Source organism: Poecilia mexicana, unplaced genomic scaffold (genome assembly GCF_051168715.1).
Source record: "Poecilia mexicana isolate PSO_F unplaced genomic scaffold, ASM5116871v1 scaffold_23, whole genome shotgun sequence".
Lineage (NCBI taxonomy): Eukaryota > Metazoa > Chordata > Actinopteri > Cyprinodontiformes > Poeciliidae > Poecilia > Poecilia mexicana.
The window spans coordinates 10,267,686-10,292,267 of NW_028263392.1; the positions used below are offsets into that span (position 1 = coordinate 10,267,686).

The following is a 24,582-nucleotide window of genomic DNA, read 5'->3' on the forward strand; positions in this document are numbered from 1 at the left end:
AAATTCTGACTCTTTTTTTTTTTCATTGCTTATAGAAATAGAGAATTTGAATGATTATTTATCAATCACGTGTCTGATATTTTACACCATCTTAATTGTGTTTTTAATTGAATTGATTTTTTCATGTAATACATAATTTGGGCATTTTTGGGAATTTTTAAGCTCCACTTCAACATTTTAAACTTACTATCGTTTATCACATAATTGTGAAGGTTTTCTTATCTCCTAAAAGTAAAAGAAGTTATTTTTTTTCACACATTTTTTTAAATAAATGTTTTATTTAGACTTTCTTGCCTGCAGCCTGGCTACTAGAATTTCATATTACTTTGATATTTACACTTTTGTCCCTGATCCACCAGGTGCGGACCGAGATCAACAAGGAAATCGAAGCGGTCAGTAAGGCTGCTGACCCCTTGAAAATTCTTGCTAGCGCTGATACGATGAAGCTCCTTGGCGTCCAGAGACCTCTGCTTCAGGTGAGAACCACCCGGAGAAACATTCAGTCTATTCCCAAACATAAGTTATAGTTGATTTTAGACCCAAAATTGTTTCCCACCGTTAACAGCTATTATGTGCACCAGCTTTCCTCTCTTTACTATCATTTCTTCTCCATGTTTCACCAAGAGATCCAAATCTCAGCCTTGCTCTGCTCAGATGTTATTTTTTTGTGTGTCTTAATTTTACCTCCATGTTTGCACAGAGATTCTTGCGTTGCACATATTCTCATGTGAGCTTTTATGGAGAAGCTTTAAAAACACACTCCCGGTTTTGTTTGGCACCGTTTCACTCCTGCAGCCTTGTTCAACTGAGGACAGGCCTCTTGTGTACACTCACCTTGCAGCCCTCTGCTATCTCTGTTCAGAGGAGCACGCACTCACCTTCCTTATGGCCTCACCATGTCTTTGTATCCAGGGACATGTATTAGTAACTGCATCTGAAATTGTAATTGATCATTTTTCAGTTTGTAGTTGTTGATGAGTGAATGCAAACAAGCAACTGTATATGTTTATTTGAAATGTCAAATTAACTGTGTGATGAACAGTTCTGGTTAAAGGAGTTTAAATTCATTCGTCATAAGCGGGAATCATAAACATATTTGGCGCTTTTAATGATGCATTTAAGCTGATATAACCATCCAGAGTGTTTTTAAGCAGTGTTTTTTTTTTTTTTTTTTTTTTTTAGTTTTATTGACATTTGTTACATTTTACAGAGTATTGCATTCAAATGTGTGTAAAGTTATCAATAAAGCATTTCACCAATAAGTATTGAGCTCGTCCCTGTGGTACTCCACAACTTCTAGACAAGTTTGAAGATGTCTGCTTTCGAGCAAGTGCTTCAGTCATTTTCAACACTATGTTGTTGAACTCATTTTACTAAAGGATAAAACTGATGTTCACTGTAGTTCACATAAAAATATATTAGAATTCCATTGCTGCAATTTGCATGTTGTGTCATCAATCCAGTCTTTGCAGACCCATGCAGTTCAACAAAAGAAAGGTCTATTTGAATTGATATTGACTGCATCACATTTACCCCCGGGCTCTTTTCTTTCCCACAGCAGGCAGGTTGAAGATTAAAACGGTGCCAAATTCGGGATCCAGACAGTTGGCCCGATTTTTGTCTCAGCTGCCACACTTTCTCCTTTCCGAATTTTGTGAAACTCGACTTTCTGCGCTTATTGTATTTTTAAAATCTATTTGACCGTACATAAATATTATAGGTAGTAATTAGTGGTGTGTGTGTGTGTGTGTGTGTGTGTGTGTGTGTGTGTGTGTGTGTGTGTGTGTTCGTTCATGCCAAAATTGTTCTCAAGAGACGTCCCAGAGAGGAGGCTTGTTGGTTCTGTGGGTGTCTTTTGTGCAGCAACTCTTGGAAGTTAATGTTTGGCTGTTTGTTTCTGTCAGAGCCTTCCTGTCTGTTTTCTCACAAGGAGCGAACAGCGGTGGCAGTTCATTACAGAGGGAAAAGGGACTGTGGGTGTTTGGAGTTCAGCGGGGTTTGTTTACGGCTCAGGCCCCTCCTTAACGAGGAGTTCAGCATCTTGCTAATTATGCTGCTGTGGCTAATGAGCCTTTTCGCTGATAGTGGGGAGTGAAATAAAACACTCCTTTTGTTTGGGCTTTTCGCCTGTTTTAATTGGGCTAAAAAAAAAAAAAGCCTTCCATGTTTGCTCGGCTGCAGTTCATATTCCAGTGTCAGGATGGTATTTCTCTGAGCTTGTCGTGTGTGTGTGCTGCTGTGCTGGTATGTTTGCCACCTGTGTGTCTGTGACTGCGCTTTTGGTCTATTGTTTGAGAGGCGCCCCGCTGTTTTCTTTGATGGTCTTCATCCACAGTGGCATTGTTACAGTAGACTACTTTTCAGCCTCGGTGTAGTTTTTTTTATTTATTTATTTTTTTTATTCACTTTGTTGTCAAAGAAGCTTATAAAAAATTGGTTCGACATCTTTCTTTATACCGAATGTAAAAAAGCTTTAGCTGTCGTTAGACTGACCTGTTTACAGCACTTATAATCGTTGGGTTCTTCGATGCAAACCAGAAAGAGATGACCTTATTACAATCTTTCTCTTTTTTTAGTTCTTTGAAAATACATCTGAAAATAGATAGTTTTTGAACTTTCCCTTAAAATATCCTTCATTTCAGCCACATGTGTTCAAACGGGTAGTGAATCTCCTCAACTCTGTTACTACAAAGACACATAATTATTACATAATATTCAGTTCTGCTCTTGCCTATGTGAAGATATAATCCTAAACTGTTCGCAAAGCTCAATTGTGCAGTAAAAAAAAAAAAAGAAACAACAAAATTTAAGCCCTTTCAAAATTTCCAATTCAATTTACAATTGCAATTTCCTTTGGACATATTACAGTTATATTTATTAGAAGACTGTGAAGGAAAAATATATAGGGCGTTGTGTGTGGGATATTTTGCGGGCCCTTACGTACCGTATGTGCCCCATTAAGCAACGTGGTGCTCTCTGCGCCAGGTGTTATCAGGAACAGACCCTACATCACAGTAGAAGACCCAGCTTGTTTGATACGCAGGAAAGAACCTAATATTGCTACACAACATTAAACTCTTTCATACAGCCTCGCTACGGCCGTATATAGAAAACCATAGGGGATCACAATTTTTATAGAGGCATCTGCTCTCAGCAGCCACTGAAGCACAAATTAATGTGAAATTTTTATAAATTGGGGGAAGTTATTAGCATTGGTGGTTTTATGATTTTTTTTTCTTTTTTCTGAAATGAGAAACTGAAATTAAATGTACTGTGGCACTACAGGGAGGTTTAAATGGGTGCTTATTATTACCAATTTTATTTCTTCTCCATTTGACTGGGTGGTATGCACAGTTTTACCTTCAACCTTGCCTATTTTATGTTTTTTGTTGTTTTTTCCATTTTCCTTAAAATTTTCTGGACCTTCCAGAAACCTTTTCACTGTGCAAATTATTTGGAATGAGTTGTTCAGTTTATTCCAGAGTAAGCTATAACTTATTACAGTTGAAATATGTGTACACTGACATAGGTTTGGTTTTATCCACCTTTCTCTCTCCACTATAACTCCATGAGAAACCTTAATGTTCGCTAATAGCAGAGTTTATTTAATCTTTTTAAGTATTCATTTTCGGTTAAATTCAAAACTGGTTTCTCTATCAAAGAGCTGCAGCATATTTTTCTCGCTTGGGTATTGTAGTCCTGAAGAACTATAAAAGCCAGTATGGGTCAAAATCAGAAACTTCGGGTCATGCTTAAAGGAAACCATCAATCGATATTGGCAAGGAAAAGCCTGATTCATCTTCACTTTTGTCATCTTTTGTCTGTTTTTGTTTAAAATACTCAATGATCACAGAAGACTATTGGACACAGATACAGTGTAGGTTAATTTTAGTAAAAAGATGACTTAATTAAAACACAAAATCTGTCGTGACGTCGACATTTTTAATATAGAGGAAAATCCTGATTAGCTGTAAAATAGAGACTTTTAGAATGGACTACAGCATGGATTGAAAAGAGAACAATGGTTACCGTCCATATCTACAAAAAAAAACTAAAAACTTTAGAATGCTAAAAATTACATCTGAGAGTTATCGGTGTTTGATTCTTGATCCTCACTCCTCCGCCATATTTTTTGGGATCAGCCCTTGTCGACCTCTGCTTCCTGGTGCAGCACAAACCAAATATGTATGAAAATATTTCCATAACATTAACTCTTAGGGTGAGTCTGTATTATTGCATACATTTTTTAATATTATCTGGTCATTTGTCAATGGTATCTCCTGCTGCAGAAACGGGTAAAGGCACTTTGTGGAAACTCTGCACAAAAGTCAAGGTGAATAACATATCTTATGTTTGCTTTAGCAGCTTTAATATGAACTACACCTGCAGTGTATTCCTGCAGATTAAAATGTAATAATGATATAGGCAGCAATTTCCCTATCACTAGGTCCCAGTGGTGTCAACTACTGCTTTTATATTTTATGTATACATTACATTGTATTGATATGAAAATGAGCCTGACATAAGCTGTATATATTGTCCACTAGGAGCATGAGATAGGGCTTGGCAGGGGCAGTATATAGTTCAATGGGAGAGGTTAATGTTCATTTGTGTGAGTGTGATAGCACAGCTTGGGCAGATAAGTTCCCAAAGGAGAAGTCGCATTAAAGACTGGGAAATGTAGCCAAGCAACAAACGCTTGTCCGTTAATCCTTCTCACCATCTCCCTCGCCTGCTCCGTTTCTTGATCTGTTTCTTTTTTGTTCTGTGTCATCTGCTGCGGCCATAGTTGTTTTTGTTTTTCTTTCATTTTTGCTGCATGCTGTCACACAAACACGCACGCACGCACACACATACACACATGCGCCGATACTATCTGTCCAGCTTTGCGTTGCCACTGATTGATTCATTTAATTAGAGATAGATCGAGGGGAAAAGAGGCGAGTGGTAAAAGAAAGAAGGAGAGTAGAAGAGACGAATAAAACAGGATAGGGAGGGTATGGTCACTCTGCTGGATAGGTTGGAGATTGGCTCCATTAATCTTGGTGGACCCCCCCCCCCCCACCACCACCACCACCTACCCACCCACCCTGCAGTGTCCCTTTCACACTCTCGTTTTGTGACTCGCTAACAAACAAGCCCGCTCCCGGTGTTCACATGCAGACCCCACCCGTTTTGCAACGAGACAAACTCACCAAAACAGCGGCCAGGTGAGCACCTTTCTGTTGCCCTGAAGTAAGCATAGGCGAGCCATCTGCCCGCCCGGTCGTGTGCTGCTTCTGTTCCTCTAAGAGTCAGTGAGTGCAGATGAGTTGTTTGTAAGCTGCTTGTTTACTTCATTAGCCAAGACCACATCAGAGCCATAATTACTGAACACATTGGCCCTCTCTTTCCAGCTAAGCATCATCCAGCTCTCTCCCCAGTGTCTCCACACAATAGCCCCTAACCAGCTCTTGTGCATCTGCATGTTAGCCCTGTAATTGCACATTTGTTATTTGCACGTGCATGTGTTTGCCTGTTTTTTGGGTTTTTTTTTTTTTTTTTTTTGTCTGCAAACAGAACTTGTTCCACGGCCAGATGAGGACAGATTGCATTCACTCACTGTCAGCTGCCTGAGAGTTTGCTAGAAGAACGCTGATATGTTCGGCCGCCGATGGCCCAGCTAATGATGTTGACCTTTTAAAATTCATATTCGCATGTAGTTGTGTGAGACGGGAGGGAAGAAACTGGCATGCACGGGCTAATTGTGCATGCACATAGACTTCCACCTCCAATGACTGTAATGACACTGACCTTTTGATTTGTGATGATCTGTGTCGGCGCTGCTTATTTGTGTGGGGTGGAGGAGGGTGGTGGAGGTGGGTCGTCTCTTGTTGATTGGCTTCCTGCTGCACCTTCCCCGCCGCATTCACACGCATGTTGTGAAGATGGTAGCGGTGGAGCATTCTTTATTAAGGACACTCTCTGCTTCCAGTTCCCATCAGCAGACACAGCAATCACAAACACAATACCTGTTAGCTGCATCAGCTGTGCCCTTTGATTAGGACAGAGTTTGGGGTTGAGAGGCAGAAAGATTCACAAACAGGCACTGGAGATGCAACCTTCCTCACACTGAGACCAGCACCTTATTAATCAGAAAGAGACAATTATTTTCATTCAATAATTTACGCCTAATCTCACTCAAAGAGTAATCCAAGTGTTTACATTTTTCCCAGATATTGACTACTTAATAGTTTTACCACGTGTAGGAGTTATAAAGGAATGAGGCGTTCTGTTATGAAATGCTACTTTCACATTCTCCGAAACGGCATGCCGATCCTCCAAAAAGTATGCTTGATTCGCTGCATTTTGTCACATTACAGCCACAAACTTTATCAAACCAGTACCAAGCAGGAGAAGTTTGGTGTTTTAGCCAATCAGCACGTGCGTCCCCACGGCCTCGGACAGTGGCTCCTCAGAACCATCCATCCTGCTCTCTGTCTGAAAAAAACGACAAAAAACAACAACAAAACAAAACGGCTTCTTTAAGTTTTACAAGTAAACAGACACCCGTAATACTCAGATAAATCACGCAGTAGTTTCACATGCAGAGAAGAGGCGAAGATTTCACTGGCGGCGTTGTGACAAGAATTTGTGGATGACACAAGGCTGAGAAGGAAATTATGAGATCTTTCTCTTGTTATTGCAAAATTAACTAGTTTTGGCATTTTGACGTTAGAAATCCTTTGCCGTACGAAGAAGTCATGTTTGCTACATTCTGCAATCTGGAGAAAGGAGGCTAAAATAGAGAAGTTATAGGTTTACCTTCTGACAGGACAAAGAACATAAACATGCAGCTGAAATTACACTGGAGTTTTGGGGTATAATTCCAAATGCATAACGCCCTTTTCAGGGTTTTCATTTTAAAAGAAATGTTCTTTCACTTCCGAATTACCCACTTAAAATGCCAAAATAAGTTAGTATATGACATATATCTGCGGATACGAAGTGACAAAATATCTCAAAGTTACACGGGTATGGATATTTTAGTAAGGCACTGTTTTTAATCTATTTTCCCCCAAATTTGATTAAATGCTTCAGAACCTACTTTTCACTCTTTTACCAAATGGCCTCGAATCCCGATAAGTTCTCTTTTTATTTATGTCACTCATGTGTGCCTCCATCCTCGCTGCTTTAGGTGGAACTTTCCCTCACCACCCACCTTTTCTCGGTTATCTCATACCAAACACATGTACTCCTGAGGCTCAATCTCAGCTGCTCTAGGCCTCCAGCCTGCTTCAGCCAAGGAGATGCTCCATTTTCTCTTAAAATGGGACATAGCTGGGCTTTGTTTGTGCATTCGATGTATTCACACCACTATGTTGTTATATATAATGTTTATAAATACGCAGAAATGTACGTCACCTCGGGTGGCAGTGCAGAGAGAAACAGCCTGAGCAGCTACTGCCAAAAGGTACTGCAGGTTCGCATCATGCAGTTCTACCACATACAGAGTCTCTATGTGTAACACGACATAATCTGCCTTTTGACTGAGTTGGTTGGAGGGGGGGAAAAAAAGTTGAAATGTCAGCTCTATGACAAACATGCCCTTTGGTCTGCAAGAAGGAAGGAAGGTTTTGGCTTTGGGTGCCTGATAAAACTATCAGCTTGAGTTTTTAAAGCAAGTTGGTGCTCTGAGTTTGAAAATGACATTCTTTTATGTTTGTTCGAGCATGCTTGTGTGTGCGTGCGCGCGTGTACACACACACGAGTTAATGTACGAGCTACCAGTGGAGCTAATGGAGCACAGAAAAGAACATGCAGCCCTCACAAAATGAATTAACAAAGTATAATTTGTCTTTCAGTCTCATGTCAAGTCTCTGGAAGTTTTTATTCACTCACACTAAGCACAGATGGCTTAATTCTGTTCTTGTTGTGCATAATTTATAATAATTGACAAGAAATGGTAAGCATGCTCATCTTTCTCCCACTAGAAAGCAATTACTCCATACCAGGTGTAGGGAGGAAAAACAAGGAGATTATTTGATGATTATTAAGGAGGAACTGGGGTCACTCCTGGGATTTAAATGGCAAATCTGAACCCTAGGGCAATTCCCAGGATTAGCATATGCAGAAGTGCCATATTTTCGCCCTGCATTTGTTTTTGTGTGTGGGTGAAGAAGATGGGATTGCGTGTGTGTGTGTGTGTGTGTGTGTGTGTGTGTGTGTGTGTGTGTGTGTGTGTGTGTGTGTGTTATAAAAGCCCATCTGTAATCGCTCAAGTGTGATATTGCTCCTCATCTCTCAATTAGAACACTTGCAATGCTAAAAGCGGTGTTTGGAGTTAAAAGAAAATGTGAGCTTTTAAAAAGTCAGTTTAGTCCTGCCAGAGACTGGGAGTTTAACACAGCTTTAGCCCCTCAAGCCTGAAACGGATCATTTGATGATGTACAAGCACAATAAAATATAGTTTTAGCTGGTTGGATCCAAAAACGGATAATAATAGGAACATAAAAGACATGAAACAATTGGCAATAGATTGGTTGCCAGTTGTTTTGTGCGTTTCAACCTAAAATGCAATTGACAATCTTGAACTGGCACACTGATTCAGAAGTTTAAATTTTGAAGGTTTAACTATTTTGTTTCCAAATATGAGTTGTGTACCAGGAGGGAGTTGTCAGAACAGCAATATCAGTCAGAATGGTTCTACTTTACATATGAATGTAAAGCTAAACTGTTTTGATTTTGGGCCTTTTTTTCCCCACTGGAAATCTAATACTATAGAATCCTCCAGTTTGTTGGACTGAGACATTTATTCACAAAGGACCAAACTAAAAACATGCAAGATATCTCGTATGCAAAACTTTTTTTTTTGTTTTTTTTTTTTTGTGCAAAACATGAGAAAGTTGGTTGGGATAAAAAAAAATAAATAAACGACAGCAATTTAGCTGAATGGTATTAAAAAAACGGTGCCTGATAACTTCATGATGGTCACACCCTTTTGTTTTAGTTTGAACCCTTTGAACGCCACGTATAATATGTAGAACAAGTCAATTTCACACATACCTTTCAATAGGACACAATTTTCTAATAAATCAGGAACAATGAAGACATCAGACTTCATTAATTTGCTTTACGTTATGGCTCAGGATTGACATTTTGCTTTGGTAGACCATATAATCAGCACAAGACCAAAAAATTCACGCCGGAGAAAACGATGTAATCAGATGACATTTTAACAAAGACGGTGTATATTATTACCCTTGAAGCCAAAGGAGGACGTTTGATTGGAAAGTTTACAGTATCTTGCAGACGTCTGCACACCACTTTTATACACTTTTGTCACAGTACAACCTCAAACTGCAAAGCAAATTAGCAGGATTTTTATGTGATTGACCAACACATAGTAGTGCACAATTGTGATGTGGAATAAAAATATAATCTAAATGGAAACGGCCTCAAATCAGACCTCAGAGGCTAGTTGGAGAACAGTAGTGAGCAAACAGGCCCATGAAGAACAAGGGTCACACCAGATAGGTGGTCAGACATAAAGCCTGTGCTTCTGTTAGAATAAGCCCAGTCAATGATCTCATTAATTGAAATTACCCTTAGCAGACATTTTACATTTTACAATGAAGAATAGGGTGGAACAAACTTCCCCAAAATACTTTTTTTTTCTGTGTCCTTCTAATCAGATAAAATCAAAGAAATTACATAATCTGCGGAAGCATTTTGTGTACTATTTCATCGTTGCGTACATCCTCAACAGCATATCCTTCAATGTTTATTTCATTAAGGTGGTTTACGTTATCAGACAGACATCGAGGCTACGTTTTTCTGCTTTGCTTGGTAAATAAGGACCTTAATAAACCTCAACTTCAGCTCACTTACAATGCATGCACGTTCAAACGGGGCGTGTGTCGCAGTTGAGGTAGCACAAGCATGAATGCCATCCGGTGTGTGTCAGGGGAGTCTTTGGAGAACGGCTCCACACCGACATTGATGAATGATCTGTCAAGATCGTGTCCCACTCATGCCCACCTCCTCTTTACTCAGGAGAGGGACAATCTTTGTTGGGGGGGGAGGCAGGGGACAGAGGTTATCTCTGCATGCTCTCCTGATGTGTGGGTGTTTGCTTGCATTGCTGAGTGTGTATTATTTTGGCAACCCTTGGCCGACCATGTGAGTGGCATTGCAGAGGCATTACACGTGTCAGTGGTTTGAGGTCAAGGTGTGGGGTGAAAGTGGCAGGCAGTGCAGGGTTAAACACTCTGACCTCAGCGGAACCTTGAGGGGCACCCAGCTGTTTTAATGGGAAAAATCCATGATCCGTTTCCGACTCAGACCAGTAAACGCATTACAGGAGCAACACAAAGCTGTCGTTGCCGTGCTGTTTGTGATCAGGTGGTTTAACTTTGCTTGAATAGGTAAAACAATGATTGTTTTAAAACCTTCTTATTTAGAGGACAGTAGATTTAGCCAACTGAATTCGGCAGCAGTGATGACACCCCCGTCCGTTCGTTGCACCAAAGAAAATCACTACTCTTATCACCCAACTCGGGGTGGTTTCTATGGCGACGGCCGTGCATCAGCAGATTTTTCCACCTGGATGCCGTTCGGGATGCCGCCGTGTTGCTGTCATTAAGCCACATTTGCGCGGCCTTCGTTTCTCAACAGGAGTTTGCCGCTGCAAACTCCAAGATCCATTTGCAGTCTCTAATTTTCTGTGATTCCCTGTGTGTTTAAGTTGTAATCATGTGAAAGAGTAGATGCAAACTGCAACCAAGCACAGAGTAATATAAAATACCGGAAAGTGGAATTAAATAAGATCTCTGTTTGTTTGGGTTTTTTTTTGTTTTTTCCCATGAATCAGCTGCATGTTGACCTTTAAGCTTGAGACATTAGAACGGAGGAGGAGAGATGAAGAAGCCTCCACCAAACCTTCTATATAACAGTCAAATAAGACAGAGGAGATGTAAGAGAGGTTGTTTTCTCCAGCACTCTTTCGTTCTCCTTCTAAGCCCTCCCTTTCTCAATCTGTTCCTTGATTACTTTTTAATGATTGCTGCAGCCTAAGACGAATGGCTGTGTTAAATGAGCAAATTAGACAAGGGAGCTGAGTGCAGGAGCATTTGTTAGAGCAGGAGTAATGGATCGGGTAGCCATTGTTTACTCCTCTCCGTTCACCAACCGGGTCCGCTATTGTGTTCCGCAGGCCCAACGCAGTGACATGAGTACTGCCGGACAGTGTTATAAATTATGTTGCATGTAAACTTTTTTTGACCACCCCATAGGAATCCAATTATGGAATCGTATTTTCCTTTTACTTTTGCACGTTTTTATTGATTTTTGCATTTTTCATTATGACTGAAAATTTAGAAGCATATCTCGGAAAAGTTGGGACGCATTTAATTGCACGTTTGCGTTAATCCGTTATGATTTAAGACATCAGAAATGTCTTAAGAATTTGCCTGGTCTGACACAAACAGTACTTCCTGTTTGTCTGCTGATCTTCTGGTTTTTACTGTAGTACAAAAGGTTGTTTCTGTCAATGAATTTAAGGATTTCAATGTAATTTCAATTTCTTTTTTGGCTTTTATATAGTGTAAAATCCAAGGTGGGATATTTGATATGATTTTTTTTCAATAATGTGAAACAAGTGTGACAAACAAGTAATATTTCCTATGGTCCTCTGAAGTCATCATGAGTATGACGATGTTATAATCAATGTTATATTGATTTTGGGCCTTTTTAATAACGGCATCTTGATTTATTGTTACAAGAATAAACCAAAAGTGTTGCTTTTATATACCTAAAACCTAAGATTATGATATAATGTCATGCTTTCCACTGTTGATAAAAAGAATGTTGGTTGTACTTGGTCTGACGTTTAAGTCTCTTACCTATCGCCAGGAATATTTAAGCAAAACGTTGTCAGATTCCAGTTACCAGCCAGTTGCTGAGTGTATTTCTCCTTATGCTCTAATGCATGTTTGTACCATTTCGGCTTTTTGATCAGTGCAGAGGGAACAGGTGTTCCCTCTTCTCGTGAGCTGTTGGTTGCACTCCATCTCTTCATTAGTTACATTTATGCATATTTTGCTCTTTTCAGGGCCAACTTTTGAATTCTATTCATATTTCTTTTTGGACGTTAGTTTTCACATTTCTGCAACAGAATGTGATTACTGCCTCCCAACTTTTGTGTGGGGAGCAGGGGGGGCTGTGTTGTTGCTGCCACATTAACTACCCTAACAGCGAGCTCCCCTGCAGGGTCTGTGTAATTCTTCCCACCCTGGCAGGCTGACAGGGAGTCAGGCATGGACAGTAAAGGCTGCTCCCCTGGCAGAGACGAGGCCATGGTTAGTACTCCGTGGATATGGGCACTGCTATGGATCATTACATTCCTCAGTGGAGCAGCTGCTGTTTGTGTGTACGTGCAGACTTCTCTACTTGTGACAAAATGAATGAAGGAGAAACTGAAGGCCATTAATATTAATATTATTTTGTCCCATCAGGGTTCGGTTTTTTGGATTTTTGGACGGTTAGTTCAGTTTAAGATGCGCCCACAGTTTTATGAGCCAATTAATCTGTGTAAATCCTAATAATACAGCAATTAGAGGTGATCGATCTGTTGACCAGCGATTGGAACTGGACAATTTTGCATTGAGCGTCTCTGATTGATCAAACAATGAACAATCTTGTTTTCCTTTTATTAAATACAGCAAAACGATTAACTTCTGCGATTGTGTGTCTCTAACACAACACATAGTAGCATTTTAGTTTGGATTATAATTTTATACCTTTATGAAGGATGTTTTTAACTTTTTTAATGTATTGTGAAGAAGTAAAATTGACAGGTCTGACATCAGTAATAACCTTGAAATTGGTCTTGTTGACCTCCAAACGTTTTGAAAATGATTTATATTTTAATGTTTATATATATATATATAATTTATTATTTTTTTTTTTTGCATTTTTTTTTTTTTTTTTGCATTCCTTGCATTTCACATTTGGAAGTAAATGTTGACTGGTTTACGTCACGTTTGTATTTACTGCTGGAGATTTTATTTATGCACGTTTTAGCTGACATCACTAAAAGTCAGACTTTTTACTGTCTTTGTGCTGAAGGCCATTTCCATTTAATTAACCTTTGACAAAACAATAAAGGTTTTCATTTTCTAAACAAACAGTGGAAGTCCACATTAAATTCTCGCAGCCTGAGTAGTGAGCTGAATGAAAATTGTGTTTATCTGTAGAGAGAGAGAGAGACAGAGAGAGATAGACAGAGAGAGAGAGAGATGGCCGCTCAGCAACTGCCATTTGCAGAGTGGGCTACTGCTGATCTCCACAATTATAGTGAGTAATTATTATTATTAGAGATGTAAGATAGATTGGTTAAGTGGCAAACTGGAAGATTCTGACTTATCTTATTTGCCAGCGTTTGAGTTGCTCAGAGGTGTGCGATTCGAAAAGTTTGCCCTCTCTCTGTGTTTACATGAATGTGTCTGGGGATATGAAGCTGCTTTCCTGTTCCTGGGCCAGCTATTAGTCACGCAGGAGCGGCTAATCTGTAATGGCTGCTGTCACGGCTCTGCTGTGGCTCCTGGTGATGGGTGCGTCGTGACAAAACGCGCACACATCGCGACGAGCCTCCAAAAAACACACGGCACAAAAGTTCAAAACGAACAGATATGTGCACACACACACACACACACACACACATCGATTCGCTTACCCATGAAGAATCATCCGTTCGTCTGGTAGCATTAGGACTTCTGACAGATTCTCCAGCGCGACTCATCGTTCTGGCCGCTGGTGACGCGTTTAGAAGTTGAAGACCTGTTGTTACATTGCACAGCAGACTTGATCTGACCCGACACTACCAGAAAATTTAGTCCCGTCTTTCCTCTCTGTATGTAGTAGTTTGTTGATCTGTCTTCAAAAGTTGTTCTGACACAGTCCTGAGAGGTCTGGAAAAGTGAGAAATGTGTTTTTCAGGTGCGGAACAGAATGCAGAGAGAACGGGGAAGAGGGAAATACTTGACATCTTTGTTTTGTGGACCATTGTGTGCAGGATAAATATCTCTACCATCCAGACCACGAGGCGGATAAAGTCGAGGAATAAATCAACGTTGGCTGATGATTGTAAAATCTCTGAAATAAGCTTTCAGGAAAGTTCACGAAAATCCTCCATTGCTTTGGATGCCATGATTTTCAAAGAATCTGAAGGAGTTCAACAGATCAGTGTTAGCCCTGCCCATAACCCCACCCCAGGTGAACTCATTTCATGATGACGCTGCAAGGAAAAGGAATTATGAAATAATTAAATACACATTTAAATAATTGTCTGCATTGGCTAGTAAACATTTACATTTTAATGATTTGAAAACATATTTTTTAAATGAAATGCCTATTAAATAAATGTAAGCACATAATTAAACACCTGTTTATTTCACGGTACATTAATTTAATGATTTATGTATTTTGGCCCTTTTGGCCACCCACAATTTGTAACCTAGCCCTTATTAGCTTTTTGACATGTTTAATTCCCAGCAGATGTCTTTGCTCACTTAAACAGTATACACTGCTCTTGTCCACATTTGTCTGTAACTGTGTTATTTTGTAAATATTGTGAGCTCGACAGTGTTTATTACAGGAAACATCCGAGCCGTTACTTCAGCTACGTACCTGTATGATGAGCTTCTCTACTCATCTTTTCTGTGTCTCCCAGCCATAAAAATAAAGAAGCAAAAACAAAAAACTGGCCTCCGTAAATATTTGCTAGATTGTCATATTATTTTCTCCCGGCATTGTAAAGAACCGCCAGATTTTTTAAACAGAAATCCACTAATATGACTCCGCAAAAGTACGGCATTTTGAATTGACAAATGTGTTGCTTCCATGCCTAAAGGAAAAGCAGCAAAATGACAACCTGCAAGCTAATGCTCCTTTGCCTCTTTCTCTCTCTCTCTCTCTCTCTCTCTCTCTCTCTCTCTCTCTCTTCACTTAGAGCACTGTAGTTGTGGAAAAGTCCATCCAGGACCTCATGAGCCTGATGCAGGATCTGAGTGCGTACTCCAACCAGTTCCTGGAGATGGTCTGTGACAAGCTCAAAGAATACAAGGAGATCTGCAACACAGCCTATAGGTACGAAAAGGAAGGAAAATATTTAGCTGTGAAGTGACCTCCTTATGTTCTCCTTTGGGACCAACAAACAACTTTACAGGTAAAGAAAAGCCAGGAGGTATGGTGGGGAAAAAAGGAGCGATAAACTGCTGAGGACGTGCAAGAAAGAACTCTCTGGGAACCCATCTGGTCTGGGTCACAGGTCATTCTCTTCAGGGCCCCTAAGCAATAAAGCCAGAACCTGCAGAGTGTGTCTAAGTAGTATTTTCTATGGCCAGTGTTTGATGTAGAGTGTGAATTTTATTGCAAACCTATTTAAACCCTTGAACCTTTTCACACATATTTCATAGGATTTTCTTTAATGATAGACAAGTGTTTTAACATAAAACAAAAAAAATGTGAAGAGTTTGGGAGGTTACACACAATTAAAATGAGTGGAACCACTTTTACAATTAAAGCTGAAACTTGTTTTGGGGAATGTCATTCCCAGGTTTAGGAATGTTTACTATATGAAGCTTTAGAGAAGTTTAAGGGCTATAAGTCTAAATTCCTTTATTCTACAGTTTTAACTTTGAGTTTTTCTGGATTCACGTGTTTGTCTTCAGGGGTATAGTCCAGTGTGAGGAAAAACTAACCATCAGCGCTTCCTGGGCTAAAGATGAGGACATCAGTCGCCTCCTCCAGTCCCTTCCAAACTGGACAAATATGGCGCAACCCAGACAGACGAGACAGAAGAGGGAAGACGAAGAGGATTTTACACGGTATGCACTGAACACAATCAGGCGTAAAGAAGTTATTAGGACTCATCTACCGATACAACCAGACTTTTAGGAATGTTATTTAGACATTATTAAACCTCTGTTTTGCTTCTAATCAAAAATAACACCCATAAAAGAAGTCATGATTGCTCTTTCAAGCACCTTGGATCTGAAGGGAGTGAAGAAGAAGAAGAAAATACCAAAAAAATAAAATACAAAATATGAGTCTGAGGAACTGAAAAGGAGTTTGAATCTAATCAAAATAGCCTTTGAATGTGCACCTGTACAGAGAACAGTGAGGCTCGTTGAAGTGGAATGGTAAAGTAAATAAATAAATTGGTTATGTGGCAGAGAAAGTCAATCTGTTGAGTGCTTTCTGCGTCCGTCTCTTGCGCTTGCTTTTTTTAGACCCAAACATACAGAGCAGCTCAGAGATGGAAAAAGGAAAGAGGGACCATCAGGGTGTTTGATTTGAAATGCTTTCATTGCTGTGAAATGGTGGATTAACCCCTGCACCGCTGTCAGCCCGGTGCTTTACTAAAGCTCAGTTAATAAGCTAAATACGCCTCAGTGTTAGTCAATATTCTGTCTTTTCTTTTTCTTTTCTTTTTTTTTTTTTTTTAATTTGCCGTTTGAAGGATCTTAAATTTGTGGGCATCCCGGTGGCCCTGGAGGCCAGTCCATATGTCTATGAGTTTGTGGTACCATGGTTCTCTAATATTCCCAGTTCTTTCCATCTGTCTTTTCTGTTTTTAATCATCCTTCAACCACAAGTGATTTTAAATAAAGTCCATCTTTGTTTTCATCACTTCATATGTCTTTTTTGCACTCTTTTCTAAATGCTCTCGGGATTTTTTCCCCCTCCCAACAATTCATGATCTCAAAATACCTTTTTTAATATTAATATATTGTCAGGCTTCCAGCTGCTTTTTCTCGTGAATTACTTTAAAGGTCAAGGCAATAATTCACTCCTACATTCCTAATCAAACCGACTTCATATTATCAGAAATCTTACACGTATATGTATGTTTGCTTTTATTCAATAACTCCTCATGTTTATCTTTTAAGAAATCAGCTTCTTTTAAAACATTTTTACTAGAATTGAATATATCTTTATCTAGAGAATACAACGTTGATACCAGCTTTGACCATATCGTCACACATCTGCTTTTAAAGCAGATATTGTTGGGAGGAATAACACGGAAAGGCTTCCCACGCACCTCATGCGCATCAAACTTTTTTGCAATCACATTGCAAAATTTTAATGGATTTTCTGAGAATGTTATGGTAGAGCAACACAAAGCGGGGCTTAACTGGGAAAACAATACGTTATTTTGAAAATGTTACAAATAAAAGCCATAAACCCACACATTATGCTTGCCTGCAGTTACATTACTGTGGTCACACACTTAATACATTTATGAATAATTGCGTGAGGAACCATTTCTTTCTTCTTCAGCGCTGCTTTTGCAAAGGAGTCGGAGGTGCTGACGGGGAACCTGGGGGACAAATTGATCCCCCAAAACGAGATCCTGCGAGACGTCAGCGACCTCAAGGCTCTGGCTAACCTTCAGGAGAGCATGGAGTGGCTCGCTGGTCGCCTGAGGTCGTTCTTCACCAACCTGCCTCAGATGTCCAGTGAGTACACCTATTAACGGTTAAACCTTAATCTGTCGATAAACTTAAATTATGCACCGAGTTCTATCATTTACAAAACCAACACAAACATATCCAGTACGTTCCCCGCTTATGTCTGGCACAATGACGCCAACGCAGACATCTGTTGTTGTTTATTCCTTCTGCAGAAAACTCGGTATTGTTTTGAGTTTGACTTATTAAATGCATACAATCTCTTACTTTTGCTGTTATTTACTTTCCCCTTTGACTCCTTATGTGCTTTGTACAGTAAATGGCAGCAGTTACATTAACTACAGCAGTTAGGTAATGACACAGACATGCAGGTTTAGCATTAGATTTATACATTACTTTATAGTTTTCAGAATGATATTGTCAGATTACAGGACCTGAGTGTGAATAAAGTTTTTTTCTCATCTGTACTTGCATTAACTCTGCTGCAACACCTCTCACCCGTTCCTCATTATGTTCCTGTTGGTATGTATGAAAAACACTCATTACCTTCTTCACTGGAGTTGTCAAAGAGCCCTCTAAACACACGTATACATGCACGCAAACTCCTATTATGCTTGGTTCTTCTTGTCTTCGATTGTATCGCCTAATCAGGACTCATGCATTCGCCCAGAGCTGAGTCATCACCTAACATATCATTAATGTCGCTCTATCTCCCCTTCTGTATTCCTCAACTTGCAACTTTTATGTACCTCTTGTTCATCACCTGCACTTAGGTTTTGTTGTCATTATTAATCTAGGAGTATTTTCTATCTTAAACTTTGTTGAAGATTTTAAAAATGTACTCTGTTGGGCAAACAGACTGTGATCAGAGTTTGCAACCTTTAGACACATGATTCTCTCTTTCCTATGAGATGAATGGAAACAACTAAATGTGCCACATTTTTACACAAGTAAAATAAACGCTTATTATTTGTACTTTGAGGATTTGATTGCACATTTGGTATGACAAATGTGTAAACCTTCATTTTCTTCTGTAATGACATAATACATTTACTATATAAGGACTTTGGGAATTAAATGTTGCCAATGTGGCTTACTGTCCAGGGTGGTCGGTGGAACCACAAGGGGGAGGAAATAAAAATTGATTGCACCCTTACTGTATTTCTTTTTTTAATTACATGTTCAATCAGTGGAATTGGACATCTAGAAATGAAGAAAAACAATCCTGTACAGCACATAAACCTGGTATGTGATCGGTAGGTAATGACTTAGTGCTAAATTAAGGTTTATTTTCTGCGTTCTAATTCAGTCTGTTCTGCTTTTGACCATCTCTCGTTCAAAGTTGTGCTTATTTAGGTCAAGTCAGAACTCAGCATTTCTCTTTTCTTGGATTATTTTAAAACAGACTTTGAGATTTCTGAAACTTTTATTCCAACTTGGAAAACACACAAAAAAGAGCATTTCAAACGCATTCTTGGCTTTGTACAAGTTTAGATTGATTTTTCCACTTGACTCACACTGGTTTTATGTTATGTTTCTAATGAATTACATTGGGAAAAGCTGAATTAGCTTTGTTGGGGAAGTGGCTGAATGCTTGGCAGCAGAAAGAGGGTCTCGCCCAGGGCACTGTTTATTTAAAGACAGTAAATGTGTGCTTGTAATTCTTAATTTTTTATTTTATTTTTTTTACTGTGAAAGGGCCGTAAAAAGCAGAGGTTGGTTAGTTTTTCTACTTAGCAGGTAGAAACCAGCGACATAAAAAAAAGCCTTAGGAGAGATATAAGGTTCTCTATCATTGAAGAAGGTGTATTTCTAAGCCTAAAAAGGCTAATCAGGTCTTCCCAACTTGTTACGGCAAATCAGTGCCCCTTCTGTATCCCTTTGTCCCTAATTTGAATTGGTGCTCAAACCAAATTAGGTCTTAGATCCAGCCCTAATCCCACCGTTCTCCCAAAAAATGTGACAATGTTTTGGTTAGAGATTTCTCTCCTTTGACTCGAATTACTCTGCAGTTGTCCAAGCTGTAAATCAGCATTTTTGAATTGATGAGGGTTGATCTAAAAGAGAGAAATGTCGATAACCACTTAAAAATCACAATGAGTAATACCTGGAGGAGGATGGGCTGCTGACCTATCTGTGATCTGCTCCTGTAGCTAAGATAAGAACATGTCTGCAAGGGGCACTGACTAGATTGCAAGAAAATTGTGTGTCCAAAAAAAGAAAAAAACATCCTCATCCTGATAAGACTGCAGATGGTTGTCATAATTTGGCTTCAACAGCAAAAATCCTTAGTATCAACCTGCCTTGTGCCAACAGACCAGGCTGTCCGAAGCGACGTGAGGGTGAAGCGTCTTGGCACTCTCTTAATGCTTTTTAACGCTAATTTATGTATCCCCTCATCATCCAAAAGCTAGTTATTTTCAGATATACTGACTCAGAATGGGTTTTGCCCAAATCGTCACCCCATTTTATTATATTTTTTTCTTTTTTAAGAGTGTTCAGCTTTGTTGTGAATGGGTTACACTATATGTGAAAACTTTTTGGGGGGGTTCACTGCCATATCTAGGTGTGCAGTCAGGGAGAGTGGTAAATTATGCACCTTTTCTGAGAGGAATAAAGAGACCTTCAACCTTTATCAGCCTTTGTCACAACTCTCTGGCTTCAGACTTCTGATTGCTCATTGAACTCGCGCTAGTTTGCCGCTGCATATCGCAACTTTTCTTCCAAAAATGAAATAATTAAATATGAAATATTCTTATTTGGGTTTGACTTTGTCACCGCCGTATCTCCCTCTCTGTGCACTTCCTCTCACTCTCGCCCTGACGCCGGCTTTCTTCGTCTTCTCGCAGATAAGAATTCAATAAAAGTGCGGGAAAGGGACGTGACATAATTATCATTAATTCCTGCGGGTGGCACTAATGGGAAGGATAGGGCAGTAACTTATCATGCTGGGACAGCCTCCTTATTGTTCATTATTTAGTGTTTGGTGAGCTGATGGCGGACTACATGTGCGTGGGTTTGCTTGGATGATGTGTGCTTGTGTGTGTACACAGCCGTGCGCTGTGCGAGATGGGACAAGGCTATGGCAGGGGGGGGGGGAGTGGAAAGTGCCCACCTTATCTCATCCTCCAACCCGCCACCCCCGCCTAGCTCACGTCTATTTCTCTCCAAATTGGATTTTATATTACAAAAGCAGTCAGGTATGAACAAGTCATTTTCCTCTTCTCTCCTTGTTTTGCCGTTTTCTTTCTTTTTCCTTTCTTTCCAAATCTCCACTTCTTTTGCTTCATTCTTTTCTCTTTCCTTTTGGTTTCTTTTCCTCCCTCCGTTTGCCACATTTTCCAGTAGGAGATATTTCTTGTTTTTACTCAAAATGAAAGTTTTTTGTTTTGTTTTTTTTGTCTTGAATTTGGACGCAGCTGCGTGATCTGTGAGATTAACATGAGAATATCAAAAGATTTTTTTTATAGCTTCAACTTTCTCACTGATGAATCGGTTTTTGTATGTGCACATGCAAATTGAAACATCTTTTGAATTTTCTCTCTGAGATTGCTACAGATGTCTTGAAAGCAAAGAGCCTGCATGTGTGTGATAGGTAATGATGTGTGCATGGATGTTGGTGATTATCTGGTGGGCAGCAGGAAAGGATCTGATCATCTGTCTGGTTATAGTACTGGTTAATCTGCTCTCACAATATTTATTCAAGAATACAAAGGCTTGGAAGGCAGCATCATCCTGGCACCCATCTCTGTTGCACTATTATCCAGATTATGTGAAATTACAACAGCAAGCTTCAAATGATGCATAGTTATGCATACACTTTTTACAGTTAAAGATTCAGTAAGTGTGGCCTCCTTTACCCGATACCCCTAAATATGTTCAGCGGTTCTGGTAAGGCTTCAGATACTACAGTGATTAGTTATGCACTCCACATTTGATTTTTATGAAAAAATCTACAAGAAGAAAGCCATTGTTCAGACAAAGCCTTGAGAAGTTATGTTCACTGTTTGCCAGAAGCCAAATAGAAGCACGATGAACAAACCCATGAAAAAGAAGGTGCTCTGGTCAGATGAGAGCACTATTTGATTCAGTGTTTTGGCCCATAATGCATTGGTGAAATCCCAACACTCCATATCAACCTGAAAACCCATCCCCATTGTGAAACTGGATAAATCGAGCGCCATGTTGCGGTTAGTATTTTATTGATCAGAAGTGAGGACAGGGAATCTGATCAGAGTTGGCGAGAAGATGGATGGAGCTACTTGTATAGAAGAAAACGTCTTAAAGGCTTAAAGGCTGTAAAAGACTGTGGTGCAGCTTCACCTTCCAGTAGAACAAGGATGCTAAACATACAGTGAGATCTGCAGTGAAACGTTTCATAACAAAGGGTCAACATGTGTTAGAATTTTCCAGTTACTTCCAAACCTCAGGAGACATCCTATCTGAAACTCGGCTGCTTTGCAAAGAAGAATGGCTTAGCAATTCACATTGTAAATGTGTAAAACTGGTAGAGACAACAGGTTGTTCTACAAAGCCTTGTCTTAGGTTGGGCACGCTATAATTCTTAGATTTTTATGAGTAATTTATTTAAGCAATACATCCATTTTCTTCTTTGTCACAATCTTTGCGCTGGTTCCTAATAAAATACGTAGACACAGTTTAGTTTGTATCATGAAAAATGCGGTATGAAGACTTTATCATGGCATTTTTTTCTTTTTTGTTCTATATATGTTTGAATTGAAGACCTTTGACCCAGCAACAATTTCTAAACACGTGGGCAGAGAAACAAACGTTCAGCCTCGTCGTCTTGGGTTTCAGTCACGTGGCATTGTGGTTTCCTCACAGCAAGATGCTCTCTTAGGAAGAACTCATCTTACCCACAGCAAGTCCATTGCTTTCTCCTTTAGCTGTGTTCTTCCTCTTGACTTTTCTTGACAGGGAAGTTAATTAAGATGCTGTTCTGTTAAGTGCACAGGCCGGCCAGGAAGACTGGTTGAAGTTGGAGATGATGGTCTTGTATTTATATCGTCCATTCTTTTTGTCTGTTCACTCAGTAGCTTTCAATTCATTCCTGTTTTTCGGAATCATCCAGTATTATAACTCATCTAGACTAATTGCAGATTTCTAGACGTCTGCTGTTTTGTTTCCCTGGATAGAAATTCATAGTTTAGTTGCAGATGTTCTTCACCCACCAGAGGCAGCAAAATAAATGTCTTCCATTATTTCCAAGCCAGTCGTTCAGAAATCATTCATCACTAAACCCCTGCAAGACGTTGTCTCCTGTTTTTTCCCCCAAGTGTGTGTGTGTGTGTGTGTGTGCGTGCGTGCGTGCGTGCGTGCGTGCGTGCATGTGTGTTTTGTGATTCTTTTTGAGTGTGTCCTGTACTTTTCCATTTTTGAACATCTCCAATCTTCTTGCCTGGTTGTTTTTGTTATTCTCAAGATGAGGCGTTCCGTAACACCTTTCTGAAATGCAGGACAGAGAGGGTAAAATTAGGCGTGTAGCTTTACATGTCCCTTTCTGTTTGCATGCTGTGTGTGAAGATTCCATGGCTGATCTCCTTCTTTAATGTCCCCCAGCCTCATCTAGTGCAGATGGCGAGCAACAGACGTTTGCCTTAGATGAAATTCAAAAATAATTGGATAAACGCAGAGCACAAACACACTCGCGCATATGCGCGCCACTTGGACGCGTGAAAAGACACAGGATATGCACATACATATTCTCATGTTCAGCCATGCAGATAAAAACAAGTCATAACTAAGATCGTTTGCAATTTGGTTATAGGGAACTCAGTAAGCAGAGAAAAAAAGAGCAGAAAAGTTGTCAGTCAGGACCAATGAGTCGTCTCCTTTTGCCCGTCTGTCCCCGACTCTAATGGTGCCCCCCATGCTGTGACACCTCCCTCGCATCATCAAAGTGGCATAGGCCTGCAGCAGTAGGAAACAGAGTGTTTTTTTTAATGTGTGTGTGTTTGTGCTGGTGCGTTTCATGGACACCCCCTGGAGAGACCTCCAGCTGCGTGTGCCACAGTAATCCCTGTTTTTTCCCTCTGTCAGAGTGACTGATTGTAATGCACACGAGAGGAAACGGGCCTTCAAGTCACTTTCATGCATATACCCATGTGCATATACATTGACACTTTGTAGGGGGAAAAAACAGCCCCAGGACCAGAGCTTGTTACACATGTCCTTTCCAACAGATACAACCACAAGCCAAGAGAGGAAATAAGATACACTGAGCCCTGAAGAGTTCACAGTCTTGTTTCCTTTTACACGTTTATGTAACATGTTATTTAATCCCAAAATGAAAAATGCAACCCTTTTATGTAGCCATCCTAGTGGTGACCTGAGCAAACATATGGCATATAACCACTGCATCCTTTATTTGCCTCTGACGGATGCAGTGGTGGTAAAAAGCTTATTTATTCCCTCTCCCTTGGTGTGATGGTGGAGCTTTATGGATGCACTCGAGCTGTTCTTTTTGCAGGCTTCAGTGATAATACAGAAAACATCCAGATGGACTTTTAAAATCAACAAAGAATCAAGACTACATGCACTCAATTATTTCACATGTTCAAAATAAATCTGTGCAAAATAAACCTCACCAACTTTTTAGATGGCGTTTTGGTTGGATATGTAACCAGTCTCCTTGGTAAAAATGATTGAACTTATTTATGCAGATTGTCGTACTACCTAATCAATTCCATAACCAGGTTTGATGTGTGTTTGGGATTGGTGTCTTGAAGGAAAAACCCAGGTGTGTCCCAAGTTCAGTCATCCAGCTGTTGCGTTGAGGCGAAGCTGTAGTATTTGGAGGCAGTCCCCCATCATTATTCTTTCAACATTGTACTTCCTGTAGCATCGCACACCCACAGGATGTTTGAAAGGCTCACCTTGACTACTCCAAACATACTTCTTCTCACTGTGCCACATACCTCATGGGGTCGGGACACAGAGATGCTAACAAATCTTTTTTTTTTCCCCAAGTCTTTGAGGGGGAAGTCCAAGTCAACTCTTTAGGGCACAAGTCTAAGTCAGGTCTAAAATCTTTTATTTTTGCCACTCGAGTCAGTCTCCAGCTGGCGGTGCTATCGCTGGGGGGAGTATATATTCGCCATAAACGGAT

The 24,582-nt window shown here is 39.9% G+C and overlaps 1 protein-coding gene across 2 annotated transcripts in view; it reads left to right on the forward strand.

Moving 5' to 3' along the window:
• The window catches only part of exoc4 (exocyst complex component 4), a 113,710-nt gene that overhangs the window by 71,802 nt on the left and 17,326 nt on the right, over positions 1-24,582 (forward strand). For both annotated transcript variants that reach the window (XM_088003353.1, XM_014984960.2), the window contains exons 13-16: positions 360-476; positions 14,990-15,126; positions 15,711-15,866; positions 17,323-17,501. In XM_088003353.1, the coding sequence (XP_087859479.1) occupies positions 360-476; positions 14,990-15,126; positions 15,711-15,866; positions 17,323-17,501 (589 nt within the window). The remainder of the gene's footprint in view (positions 1-359; positions 477-14,989; positions 15,127-15,710; positions 15,867-17,322; positions 17,502-24,582) is intronic.